Source organism: Cyprinodon tularosa, unplaced genomic scaffold (assembly GCF_016077235.1).
Source record: "Cyprinodon tularosa strain WSP-4 unplaced genomic scaffold, ASM1607723v1 ctg1075, whole genome shotgun sequence".
Classification (NCBI taxonomy): Eukaryota; Metazoa; Chordata; class Actinopteri; order Cyprinodontiformes; family Cyprinodontidae; genus Cyprinodon; species Cyprinodon tularosa.
In genome coordinates, this window is record NW_024037866.1 from 20,288 (window position 1) to 34,458 (window position 14,171).

The 14,171-nt window shown below is 43.9% G+C and overlaps 1 protein-coding gene across 3 annotated transcripts in view; it reads left to right on the forward strand.

The window, feature by feature from the left end:
- Positions 1 to 380: 380 nt before the first annotated feature.
- flna (filamin A, alpha (actin binding protein 280)) overlaps positions 381 to 14,171 on the forward strand; it is a 54,876-nt gene continuing 41,085 nt past the window's right edge. For 2 of the 3 annotated variants that reach the window (XM_038290441.1, XM_038290456.1), the window contains exons 1-2: positions 382 to 571; positions 8,506 to 8,964. In XM_038290441.1, coding sequence (XP_038146369.1) covers positions 8,595 to 8,964 — 370 coding nt within the window. In that variant the 5' untranslated portion in view covers positions 382 to 571; positions 8,506 to 8,594. Of the gene's footprint in view, positions 572 to 8,505; positions 8,965 to 14,171 lie in introns of all 3 variants that reach the window. The other variant, XM_038290449.1, reaches the window with a different exon arrangement.

A 14,171-nucleotide genomic window follows, 5' to 3' on the forward strand; every position in this document is an offset into this window, starting at 1 on the left:
AGACTGACCACCTGTGGAAGGAGGTCACCTCAGAGGCTGGAGATGCTGCTTCCCTGATCCAAGGCTGCCTTCTGCAGCATCCAGAGGAACTGACCAATCAGGGTGGGATTAGAGAACAAGGTGATGTTGCTGGGAAATGGGGGGGTCTGCTGTCTCACCCAGAGGGGGAAATCAAAGATGGAGTTCATGGAAGATGACATCACAGCTTTAAAATCCCGGAGGCGCGGCCATTACATCGCCTTTACAAAAAAAAAAAAAACAGAGAGAGAGGAGAGAAAAAGTTAGAGAAGGGGGAGTAACCCCCCCCCCTGATCTTTCACCCGTTTACCAATTAAGGACCTGACGGTGGAACAGAGAGAGAAAGAGAGAGAGGGGGGAGGCGGAGATAGGCAGGAGCGCAGAGGAGCGCTCTATCTCTTTCTTTTCCGTTACACCAGAAGCTCAAACCATTTCAACAACCGGGACTGCGCGTGGGTAGGAGGACCGGGACCCCACGCACCGAGGAGCACCTTCTGTGATCACAGTGACCGCAGCGCAGAGACTGAGCGGAACCCCGCAGGTCAGCAGGCAGGTGAGTCTGGATCTCCTCTGAGGAGGTGTGCGTGTTTGGGGAGGGGGGGTGAAGTCCTGCTCACCCCACTGAGCAGCTGCAGGAGGTCAGTGAGGAGCATCAGGAGACTAGAGTTAGAGCTCCTCTTCAGACAGGAGGGTTAGGAGGTCTGGTTAGGAGGAGCAGAAGCTGCATGGTAGCTGTGATCCTTCAACATCTTCTCTGTTTCCTAAGATCCTTTTTAATCCTCCAGTAGCCTAAAGTGTCTGATCTTATCCAGCAGCTTTTTATTATTATTTAATTTGTATTTAAGGTTTATTTTTGATCACTGCTCTGCTGTTTCAGAGGTTAGAGATGAAAGTTGTTCTGATCAGAGATGATGAGCAGACTCTCTAATCCTTCTCCTTTTTAGGGCTCTGCTTCACACTGGGAGCAGGAGGGCCCCCTGCTGTTTGATCAGACCCAATGAATCAACTATTCCTTCATCGGTGTTTTTACAGCGCAGGGTGGGGTCTGCTGTCACCTCACTGTAGAAAGATAGATCTAGAAATAACAGAAATCAGCAGTGGTGGACCAAGTACTCAATAGTAGTACTTGAGTAAAAGTATCATCTCACTGAACTAAAAGTAAAAGTTACTCAGTCAAACATCTACTCAAGTACTCACTTTTTAAAATTCCTTAAATTACAAATAAAATGTTCTATAATTTTCAGAGTCATTTTAAAGAAACTGTAACTTTCAGAATCCACCTGAATAATCGATATGTAGAACCACCTGCTATAGATTCTACACCACCTGGAAAGAACATAGAAATGCCACAGATAAGGAAAGCTGTTATTATTATTATTTCTCATTTAAAGACTAACCAAAGGGAAAACAGGAGAGTCTTGATTCTCCTCAGATCTTCACTATAGAATAGAGGTTTAAGATGGAATCTAAGAAACTACAGCTATGATACTGAACAACTTGACCACATGGCAACAACTAAGACCGTAATAAAATGATAAACTACTAATAATATCTGCTCTCAGTTTTTCTAATTAGTGGAACGTCATTAAATCTGTAGATCAGTGGCGTCTAGATTTAGTCCTAAGGGCTGCTATCCGCCATGATGGATGAAAAACAACAAAAAGCTACGCTGAAGGGAACAAGGAACAGCTTCCTGGAAATGGAGGGAAAGTTAGAAGAACCCCCCCCCCCCCAAAAAAAATGATTCAAGTAAAGATAGTCAGAAAATTTCACCGCCTGCTGCTCCTGCAGCATTACAGTCACAGATAGGAAAACCTGTTCCTCCTGGTGTCCCTCTAGCATCCTCAGAATACGTGAAGGTCTTCCCCCCTTCGAGCCCTAGGAGCTTGAGGGTTCTGCCAGTATCTTAGCTGTTCCTAGAGCTACACTCTTCTGGACCAAGGTGTCTGATGTATTTCCAGGGATCTGCTGTAACTCCTCTAGTTTGGGGGTCGCTGCCCCCCAATGACCACGGGTTCCACCGATGCCTTGACCTTCCGGGTTTTCTCCAGCTCGTCTCTGAGCGTCTGGTATTTCTGGGGTGGATGAGTTCTTGGTCCAAAGTTCAGGTCCTCTGTTTCGGAGAGGGAGTCTAAGGTTGTCTCTGATGTTGGAGCATCTTCTCCAGTGGGGGGTTCCTGCCCCCCAGTTGCCTTCACCTTCCAGCTCTCTCTAGTTATTTCCGGAGTCCCTGGTATCCTCCATGTTTGTTTTCAGGAAAACATCTGGACAGATGTTTCCGCCGTTGATCCAGCCTTATTGATCACTACGGCAGCGTCGTGATTCCAGCCCCTTGGTCACGGCGTTCCATGTATTCCCTTCCTGCCAGGATCTTCCTCCCTGCTGTGAGATGCTGGATCGATCTGGGCACCTGTTGCTCCAGGCCTCCATGATCGGAGCTTCTGTGGCGTCCTTTAGCACGGCCGTCTCTAACCATTAGCATCATTTGGTCATATCAGCCACGTCAGCAGTCTGCTGGTGGAACATCTCTTGATGTTCCATTTCTTCCTGATGTTTTCGGGGAGTCACAGGATGTTAGATGCTCAGCAGTGACTCTGCTGCTCAGTAGGACCTCTCCATCTCAGACGATCAGTCCTGCACCATGCAGGAGACCAGGCCCCATGGTGAAATATAAGGAGTCTATTGACACCTGAACCAGGAACCATCACTGGATGATGTCCTGCTAGGAGGCAGCATCAGGGGGTGTTTGGCTGTTGGAGGCTCCATAATCCGCGACCCCCTCTAACTTTATCACTTTATCACGGCTTGATTAAAGTTTTTCTTATTGTGGATTATTTATTTATTTTTTGCAGTTTTAAATGGCAGACACTAACTAACTTTATATTTGACCAAACTGATTAAATTGATCCATCAAACTGCTTGTAAAAGACAGACCAATGAAAAGGAGTGATTGAAGAACCCATGAAAAGAAAAGAGATGTATCACCAACATAAAGGAAGGGGTTAGTGGTGCAGGATGTGAAGCTGTAAACAGGGTGCATGCAGGCGATGCCGCCGCCTCGTCTGCAGAAAGCAAAGGAAGAGCAAACATCAGAAAGCTGTAATCTGTGCATCTGACTTATTGCCATGTGGTTAGCGGTGATGTCGCGTGCTGCTGGCTGCGCCGCTGCCTGGCACGGCACACTATCACTGTATAAAATTACTTTTTTAATATTTACATATTAAGATAGATTTTCTATGAGCAGTTAAAAGTTAAATGAATTCTAAAATGGGAAACACTCACTGTGATTAAACAACCCTTTCCTTTGTCTTTTCTAAAGGATAATAACCATGAATGAATCCCTTCTCTCTGCTTCTCCTCCTGCATCCCTGACCTGAACATCTGAGTCAAAATCAGTTTCATCTCTTCCCTTCTGTCTCCTAGTTTAACAGTATTACAGATAATAAGTCAACTTTCTTCTCAATGATTCAAGCCTTCAAAGATCTGTTCATATTTCCAACATACTAACATTAGCCCCTCTTATACTGAAGGGTCCAGGATATAATCAGCCGCCTTTACTCTGAAAGGACTCATTTAGATCAGCCTGATGATTTTCCTCCACAGGCAGCATGTTTATGATCATGCAGGCATGTCTGACATTAAAAACAAGGTGAATTATCCGTGCAACAGTCTGATAAATTAGCTGGCTGATCTAAAAACACATTTTTGTGGATTTCTGCTAATAAATCAGATTGTTTTTGTTCAGAGAGTCATTTTAACTTCTGATTATTTCTGTCTGACCTTGCAGAGGTCTCTGCTATCATTGCTGATCCTTTTAAAGTATCTGCTTGAAATGATTAGAGGTTTAACATCTCGCCTAAATGACTTGGTTTGCAGCAGACAGACGTGTCCAAGTTAATCAGATGGTCCTTCGTTCTGATGCTGACTCAGCAGACAGCTTTTCCTTCATGCCGTCATCAAGGCCTGAAAACAAACTCTTAACAAAAAGTTGTTCAACATAGAGCACATGGAATAATCAGGAAAATGATTTAGGTCATAGGTTAAAGTTCATGCACATGTGGGGAAACATCAAAATGAGACTTTTTGGAAAACTCTAAACTCTAGATGCAAAGTAAAAAAGGCTTCACCTAATTTAAACAGCTCACCTGTACTCAGGTAAATACTTCAGTTCTAATATTAACCCAATTATTTCATTAAAACTATATTTTTGCTTTATTTATGTTATTAAATCATTCATTTCAGAACATGTGCAGCGTTTAAACCCAGCGCTGTGTTTATCCGGGGACCACTGGCTGGTTTTCCCAATGCTTGTTTTTCCTTTATTCTGTTTTCTAAAGGGAAACTTCCATGTTTCACAGAAAAACTTGGAGATCTGCTCTCAAACAAAAACCTCTGCTTCAAAATGAGGTTTCTTGTTTTTTATCATAACCCGGTAAACTTTTAATCTATGTAGGATTTCTACATTTGGTTTATCTATAGAAATGTTCTTTCCTGGATTCCTGCTGGGGTCTGGAAGCAAACAGACCTCCTTTCGCTTCTGGCTGCTGTTGGTCGTGTAAAGAATCAAGATTTAATCTGAATAAACATCAGTTCACATATTTCCAGACATGTTCATTAAACATTTTACTACAGGAAGGTCATCATAGTGATAAATTAGATACAGAATAACGTTTAAAAGTCTTTTTTTTCCAATAATTATGTGGATGTTTGCTTACAGTGATGAAAACATGATTATTGAGATAATAAAAAGAATAATAACTAGTATTACAGTAGAGTGAGTGGGCTCCCACCAAAGATTTTCACTGAATCTATTATTTTAACTTCTGGGATCATTGGAGAACAATTAATACCTGCAGCACCAGGATTGACCACTAGATGGAGCCATACTCTAATTCATGAACTTGTATTGAACTTGTCCTGCTCAGATCTTCTAGTTTTCTGCTGTTGATCTTCTCAGACAGCAGAGCTGCTTCCTGACCTCTCATTTTCTGCCAAGGATAGAAAGCATGGAGTCCTCCCTGTTTCCCTGCAGTCTAATGAAGCGTCTGCCTGTTGCTTCACCACTCTGCATTTTAATAAGGCCTTGGCAGGGTGATTAGTGGTGAACATGAGGAAGGGGAGCAGATTACAGCCCAGCTGAAGCACTACTGGCTTGGTTCTATTGTTTTAAATGGAGCAGAATGCTGGTGCCAAGCTGAGGAACAATAACAGGACTATTTTATGGGCATTTAGTTTGGGCTGTGGGCTCCAGGGTTGTTATGGGCCTGAGGAGCATTCCTCAGATTCTCTTTCACCAAACAATCCCCCCCCCCCACCCACTGCTCACACATACGGACTAAACATTTTTCATAGCTTGGGGCCACGCTGTGGCTCCTGGCACAGATCTCCTTATTTAGTCAAAATGGCTGCGGTTACATTTCTCCTTCCTCTACAGTTCAGCTGAGGAAAGCGTCTTCCAGTCGGATGCATTCAGGATCTAATATTTCACCGTCGATCAATAGTTTCCTGTACTGCAGGATTTTCACTGTTTTTATCAGCGCAACATTATCTATACTCATAAGATATTTCACATCTCCACCCGCTCTCAGGATGTGGTGCACAATCATGTGACACACACACCCTAATCAAATGAATAATAGATTATAATAATCTACTTTCTAGATCTTATGTGAGGACGCAGGCAGCAGCATCTGGATCAGCAATCTGATCTACTTTCTATAGCTCTAGTGAGGATACAGGCAGCATCTGGATCAGCAGTCTGATCTACTTTCTATAGCTCTAGAGAGGACGCAGGCAGCATCTGGATCAGCAGTCTGATCTACTTTCTATAGCTCTAGTGAGGATACAGGCAGCATCTGGATCAGCAGTCTGATCTACATTCTTAGTTCTACTTAGTTCCACTTCGGAATTTTAAATCAAATTTTTTTTATTTAATTTTTCTGCTTTTTTCCTGCCCATTTCTGTCTGTTTCTGACTGTTATTTCAATGTTTCTGATTGTTTCTTCCATTTTTCCATCTGTTTCTTCCTTCTTTCTGACTTTTTCTGCTCTGTTGCTGATTGTTTCTTCCCTGTTTCTTCCCGTTTGTCTGTTTCTGACTGTTTCTTTCCGGTTTCTGACTGTTTCTTCCCTGTTTCTGATGGTTTTTGTCTGTTTCTGCCCGTCCTCCCCTGTTACTGACTGTTTCAGCCTGTTTCTGACTGTGTCTGAGCTTTATTGATCTCACAGCGGAGACATTCACCGGTCACATATTGGCATAGTAATTAAAGAAGAAGGTGCAAACAAGGAGGAAAAAGGTGCATTAAGAATAAACAATATTTATACAGTTTCTAACTGTTTCTTTCCTGTTTCTGACTTTTTCTTTAGGTTTCTGACAGTTTCTGTCTGTTTCTGCCCATTTCTTCCCTGTTTCTGTCTGTTTGTGACGGTTTCTGTCTGTTTCTTTCTCTTTCTGTCTGTTTTTCTCTGTTTTTCTCTGTTTCTGTTTTTTTCTCATTGTTTCTTACGGTTTCTGTCTGTTTCTACCCGTTTCTTCCCTGTTACTGACTGTTTCCGTCTGTTTCTTCCCTGTTTCTGTCTGTTTCCGCCTGTTTCTTCCCTGTTTCTGACAGTTTATGCATTTTTCTGCCCATTTCTTCCATTTCTGTCTGTTTCTGCCTGTGTCATTCCTGTTTCTCACTGTTTCTGAATATGTTTTCTTCTGACTGTTTCTGATGTTTTCTTCCCTGTTTCTGTCTGTTCAGTGGTGTTCTAGACCAAATGTACCAGGGGGCCAGTAGGGGACCAGCTTTGTTTTCATGGGGCACAAAAAACATGAAATAAAAAAACAGGGCAAGAGATTCCAATATATTAATATAGCTGCATGAAGTGAAATTTCTATTCAATTAGGTTTAATTAAAATTATATGTCTTATTAGGTCAATAAACATTCAGAAATTAGGAACTTTAAATATTTTTGACTTAATTTAAGTTCAGATGATCATTTTCTATTGAATCTGAATTAGAACTAAAAAAACTGTTAAATTAAGCTGTAAAAAAGTTTTTTTTTAATTTGTTTTGAGAAAAAAACATTTAACAGAAGAAAACTGGGATCCTATCTCAATACAATTATCACCTTATTGATTTTATTTAAGATTTTAAATAATTATTAAAACAGATTTTGTAAAGAAAAAGAATGAAATGGATCCAAAAGATCTATCAGTAACCATGTCTGTTCCAGTGCAGATCATCATCTTGAGTATTATGTCTTCAGTACAGGGGCCAGGACATGAGGGCGCTGGGCCCCATTGGCCCCTGCCTAGAACCGCCAATGTCTCTTTCTGTCCGTTTATTTACTGTTTCTTCCCGTTTTTGCCTCTTTCTGCCTGTTTCTTCAAATATTCTGCCTGTTTCTTCCCTTTTTAGCACTGTTTCTCCCCTGTTTCTTCCCGTTTCTGTCTCTTTCTGCCCTTTTATTCCCATTTTCTGCCTGTTTATTCAAACGTTGTGCCTGTTTCATCCCTGTTTCCGTCTGTTTCTGTCTCTTTCTACCTGTTTATTCCCATATTCTGCCTGTTTCTTCAAATGTTCTGCCTGTTTCTGTGTTCTTCCCTGTTTATGTCTGTTTCTCCCCATTCTCTACCAGTTTCTTCCCATTTTCTGGTTGTTTCTTCAAATGTTCTGCCTGTTTCTCCCCATTCTCTACCTGTTTCTTCCCATTTTCTGCCTGCTTCTTCAAATGTTCTGCCCGTTTCTGACTGTTTCTCCTCAGTCTCTGTCTGTTTCTTCCCGTTTTCTGCCCGTTTCTGACTGTTTCTTCACATGTTCTGCCTGTTTCTGTGTTCTTCCCTGTTTCTGTCTGTTTCTCCCCATTACCTGTTTCTTCCCATATTCTGGCTGTTTCTTCAAATGTTCTGCCTGTTTCTCCCCATTCTCTACCTGTTTCTTCCCATTTTCTGGCTGTTTCTTCAAATGTTCTGCCTGTTTCTCCCCATTCTCTACCTGTTTCTTCCCATTTTCTGCCTGCTTCTTCAAATGTTCTGCCCGTTTCTGACTGTTTCTCCTCAGTCTCTGTCTGTTTCTTCCCGTTTTCTGCCCGTTTCTGACTGTTTCTTCACATGTTCTGCCTGTTTCTGTGTTCTTCCCTGTTTCTGTCTGTTTCTCCCCATTACCTGTTTCTTCCCATATTCTGGCTGTTTCTTCAAATGTTCTGCCTGTTTCTCCCCATTCTCTACCTGTTTCTTCCCATTTTCTGGCTGTTTCTTCAAATGTTCTGCCTGTTTCTACCCATTCTCTACCTGTTTCTTCCCATTTTCTGGCTGTTTCTACCCATTCTCTACCTGTTTCTTCCCATTTTCTGGCTGTTTCTTCAAATGTTCTGCCCGTTTCTGACTGTTTCTCCTCAGTCTCTGTCTGTTTCTTCCCGTCTTCTGCCCGTTTCTGACTGTTTCTTCCCTCTTTCTGCCTGTTTCTGTCTGCGGTGCTCACGTCTCTCCTCTTGTCTCTCACAGAGGAGCAGCCAGAGAAAGTGAAGGAGGAGCAGCTGAGGAGTCTCCACCCACATCCAGCCAGCGAACCAAGGCGCAGCGCAGAGCTTAAAATGAGCAGCTCCAACCCCCGCCTCCACCAGAGCGCCGCGCCCGCTCCCAGCCCTGCATCGTCGGATAAGGACGCAGAAATGCCCGCAACAGAGAAGGACCTGGCCGAGGATGCCCCCTGGAAGAAGATCCAGCAGAACACCTTCACCCGCTGGTGTAACGAGCACCTGAAATGCGTCAACAAACGGATCGGCAACCTGCAGACCGACCTGAGCGACGGGCTGCGGCTCATCGGACTCCTGGAGGTTCTGTCCCAGAAGAAAATGTTCCGAAAGTACAACCAGAGGCCCACCTTCCGCCAGATGCAGCTGGAGAACGTCTCTGTGGCGCTGGAGTTCCTGGACAAGGAGAACATCAAGCTGGTGTCCATAGGTGGGTGTGATCAGATTTAGGAGGCTAGAAAGTTTTCATCCTACAAAACTTTAGAAAGACTGGCTCCTAGAAGACTTTAGAAAGACTGGCTCCTAGAAGACTTTAGAAAGACTGGCTCCTAGAAGACTTTAGAAAGACTGGCTCCTAGAAGACTTTAGAAAGACTGGCTCCTAGAAGACTTTAGAAGGACTGGCTCCTAGAAGACTTTAGAAGGACTGGCTCCTAGAAGACTTTAGAAAGACTGGCTCCTAGAAGACTTTAGAAGGACTGGCTCCTAGAAGACTTTAGAAGGACTGGCTCCTAGAAGACTTTAGAAAGACTGGCTCCTAGAAGACTTTAGAAGGACTGGCTCCTAGAAGACTTTAGAAAGACTGGCTCCTAGAAGACTTTAGAAGGACTGGCTCCTAGAAGACTTTAGAAAGACTGGCTCCTAGAAGACTTTAGAAGGACTGGCTCCTAGAAGACTTTAGAAAGACTGGCTCCTAGAAGACTTTAGAAGGACTGGCTCCTAGAAGACTTTAGAAAGACTGGCTCCTAGAAGACTTTAGAAGGACTGGCTCCTAGAAGACTTTAGAAGGACTGGCTCCTAGAAGACTTTAGAAGGACTGGCTCCTAGAAGACTTTAGAAAGACTGGCTCCTAGAAGACTTTAGAAGGACTGGCTCCTAGAAGACTTTAGAAAGACTGGCTCCTAGAAGACTTTAGAAAGACTGGCTCCTAGAAGACTTTAGAAGGACTGGCTCCTAGAAGACTTTAGAAGGACTGGCTCCTAGAAGAATTTAGAAAGACTGGCTCAGAGAAGACTTTAGAAGGACTGGCTCCTAGAAGACTTTAGAAAGACTGGCTCCTAGAAGACTTTAGAAGGACTGGCTCAGAGAAGACTTTAGAAGGACTGGCTCCTAGAAGACTTTAGAAAGACTGGCTCAGAGAAGACTTTAGAAAGACTGGCTCCTAGAAGACTTTAGAAAGACTGGCTCCTAGAAGACTTTAGAAGGACTGGCTCAGAGAAGACTTTAGAAGGACTGGCTCCTAGAAGACTTTAGAAAGACTGGCTCAGAGAAGACTTTAGAAGGACTGGCTCCTAGAAGACTTTAGAAAGACTGGCTCCTAGAAGACTTTAGAAGGACTGGCTCCTAGAAGACTTTAGAAGGACTGGCTCCTAGAAGACTTTAGAAAGACTGGCTCCTAGAAGACTTTAGAAGGACTGGCTCATAGAAGACTTTAGAAAGACTGGCTCCTAGAAGACTTTAGAAAGACTGGCTCCTACGAGACTTTAGAAAGACTGGCTCCTACGAGACTTTAGAAAGACTGGCTCCTACGAGACTTTAGAAAGACTGGCTCCTAGACTTCAGCTCCAGAATGAGAGGAAACTGATGAGGAGCAGAAGAATGGGAGCAGGAGGCGGTGAAGCAGCTCTACCTTCAGGCAGCTCAGCTGTTTCATCCTCTCTCTGCCCACTTTTCCAGCTTTTGTGGTTTTTGTCCAGTAAGATGTGCAGAGCTGTGAGGTCAGCGCTGTAAACCTCTTTGGTTTGGAGGCTGATGCCACTGGGAGCACTGGTTGATCTGGTGCTGTAGGCCACCAGGCTCCAGTGATCCTCCCCTGCTGCTGACTCACCCTGCTGTCCAGCTGCCTTCTTTGACTCCTTCATCTGAAGATGAGCAAGCGGCCCCCTCCCTACTTTACTTCCTCTTTTGGTAGCGGAGAGATGACCACACCCAGGCAGCAACACTCACCACAGATTACTTAAGCTGCCATCTCTGCCTGCTGCTTTTATTTCCTAATGTTTCTGCCACTGCTGCTGAATCCTTCAGTCGGTTCACTTCTTCACATTCCTCAATGTTTGAAATGTTGCTGCAAACTGAGAGGATTGGAAAAGTAACAAGGGTTACTGAGGAGCAACCGGTAATCTGCTCCACCCAGAGGAAAACCGTTATCAATCTGTGCAGCTGTGAAAGATGGTGTCAAACTGAGGTTTGCATCGTCATGCATGTCCGGCTACACCTGGATGCTCATGTTGCCCCACCCTGACAGAGATACTGTGGAGAGGAGGAGGTCTGCAGCCTGCAGGCTTTAGCCTTCAGTGCTGCTTTTACCGAAGATTTCCAAAAGTTAAACAAGAAATTATTAAGATGCATGAAATGAATATAATTTCAAATCATGAATATTAAGACGTGTTAAAGGAAACATTCTGTGCACATAAATGATGTTGGAAGCAGTGAGAATAATGAGCTTCAGAGTCGCGTTGGCTCAGCCTGCAGCTGCTCATCATAGTTTTGCATTAAGGCTGATCAGATTCAACAGAAAACTGCAATTTTTTTCCTCTTTTCCACAAAAAATGCAATTCTAACACGATTTCCCTTTAATCACAGGAAGCTAATCTGCTCTTTAGATCTCCATGTTTGCAGAGATGCTCTGATTAAACCAAAAATCCTAACATTTTCTTTTTAAATCCAGTCCTTGTTGAACATAAAGTGCAGAGTTTGGTGAACAAACAGGGCTTCATTGTTCTCATGGCTTTAGATGCTCTCCTGAATCTTTAAAAGCGCCGCCTGCATGGATTAACGCACGGCTCGGACTCTTTTACGCCTTTGCTTTGGCTGCAGCCTCATGGGCTGGAGGGAGAAATGATGCGTCGTCATCCAAAGGACCAAACATTCTCTGCCTTTGTGATTTGGAAATGGCCAATTTTTTTTTAAATGCAATTCTCTTCAAGTCTGTTTTGCATCCAATAAAGAAGAGAAGTTCTGCCACCATCTTGCTGCCAGTTTGAAGCGTGAATTTTAGCTTCCTGGGACGTTCTTGCACTTCCACCCATAAAACAGTTTCATGTACTCAAAGAATCAGACACATTCTGACCAGTTTGGTCCACAACTGGTCTGTAAATTGACCATTGGTAGAATCTGGATCTAGAAGGATTGGATCTTCGTTCTTGGCCATAAATGCATCATTTCTGTGGCTCCATGGCTTCTTGGGGCCCAACACATTCAGGGCCGTTCCCTAACCAACAGATTTAAACATGCATCCTGCTGTTGGCTGCACTCTTTGAGTGACACTCAATCTTTTCTGGATGTTTCCAAGGTTGCTCCACTGTCTTTTGGGGGGGGGGGGGGGGGGGGGGGTTGCTATGGAAACCTGCTGGGCGGCGTACCTTTCTGTACAGCATGGAGCTCCGTTCCTTTCCTCCAGCGTAGTCCTTTCAAAGGTTGGAGCTGTTTGAGCCCAGGTCCCATTCTTGTGTTTAGCGTGGTTGCCATAGCAGCAGAGTCCTGATTTGGAAGCCCTTGGGGAACCCATTTCAACCTGTGCTTGCCTGTCTGCACTTCATAGAAACTTCAGCAGGTTAAGACTTCCATGAATGCTGCATACGCAGAGATCCCATCGATGGAGTAACTCCGTTCCTGGAGGAGCAGGTTGGAACACGATCCCATGTTCTCCTCTAACCCCATTACTGAACATGAGCAGAAAGTAACGGAGAACAGAATGCACTGATCTGTGGCCCATTTCAGGACAAACAGGATTAAAGCTCCTGTGGTTTGAACTCCTGCCGGTGGACGAGGAGCAGCGGGAGGAGGAGCTGTGGCTCCTCTGAGCCTCCTCTTAAAGCTTGGTACCTGCAGGAGCTGCTGCTCTGAGGAACCCAGGAGGAGCTCAGAGATATTTAATCTCTGAAAATCAGCTGCAGATGATGCTCTAAACTATTTATTTCTGTTTGAGCTCCACCTAAACTGAGGTTTTATTGCTCCAGTTTTTCAATAAAGCAAAATATAAATAATGGAAGATCTGCTTGAACTGCAGGCCGGCAGAATCAACCCCTTTTCATTGTTAAACCTTTGGAATATTGATCCTATCTTACTGGTTTTGATCCTAGTTTGGCTGCAGGGATCATTTCAGAGACGGAGGCTGATGATAGTCAGTGATCAGTCGGACTAAACCAGCCGCACTGAAACCCTCAACAATCATCAGGATCCTGTTCTCTGCTTTTTAGCGTCCAAATCAAAAACATCAAATTCAGTTTTCCTGAACATGGAGCTGTCAAACATTCCTAAACGTTGAGAATGTTGAAGCATCTCGTCTCTACGGCGTTTCATTTAAATGCTTTACAGAAAAAGGAAAAATGATGAGTCTGCTCTGCGTGAAATATCTGCAGATTGTGAAAATGCATCTGCAGGTCATTCTGCTCCAGATGAAAGGCTTTAACAGTTTGGTTTCCAAACTCCGTTTTCCTCAGAAGGTGAGACAGAGGCAGCCTTTCGGTGGCTAAACATGGCCGCCCCGTCTCTGCATCTGTCTGCATCAAGGCACGGAGCTGGAGGGGATCTCTGGGACATTTGATCCGGACTGGGAAACCTGGCCTCTCCTCTGATCTCTGACCAAGAACACACTGATCATGGAGCAGCAAAGATTTGTACCTCGGCTGCAAAAGTAGTGACACTATAGAATCCATAACCAAGATGAAGAATAATTAATTGAATTTAATTTGAATGCTGATAACTTTTATTGTCGGTTTTTTTCCTCTCACATGATGTAGAAACAAATGATTGCCTTAGATCCACGCCTTAGATCCAGCTGATGGTGTTGATGCAGTGGTCCTACAGCAGAGGCAACATTAGAGGCCAGAGCTTCAGCAGAACAAAGCTGGTCCACTTTTCCACACGGATCCGTCTGGTTGCTCATTCTGGAACAGCTTTTCTGCACGTCTTGCTGTAGAATTACTACTTGCTGGTTGAGCTTCAACTCAAGCTGTCTTTAATATTTAATTTAGCAAAGGATAGTGAAAGCGGTGCATGGTAGGCTTGGAAGGCCAACAAGGTTCCTCTACGTTGATCAGATGAACTTCTTCAGTGGTCCTTTGGTTCTTACTCGGCTTTCTGGAGGAAGAAATCTGATTGAACCTAATAACTGACGGTTGTCCTTCCATATATCCTGTAGAACGGATCTTCTGTTGCAGTCTACCAGGTTCAACAGTCTGAGGAAGAGGATGCTCACTGTTGTCTATCATCATCTTTATCTCTAGGGGTTCTAGAGGAGTTTCTAGAACAGAGCTGGCCGCCTTTATCAGATTATTGAGCTTCTTTCAGTCCTTAGCTCTGATGATGATGATGCTTGAGGCAGAGATCAGACTCTCCACAGCAGACTGACAGAAGATCTGCAGCATCTGAAGGACCTAAGCTTCCTCTAGAAGTCCAGTCTGCTTTGTCCCTTCTT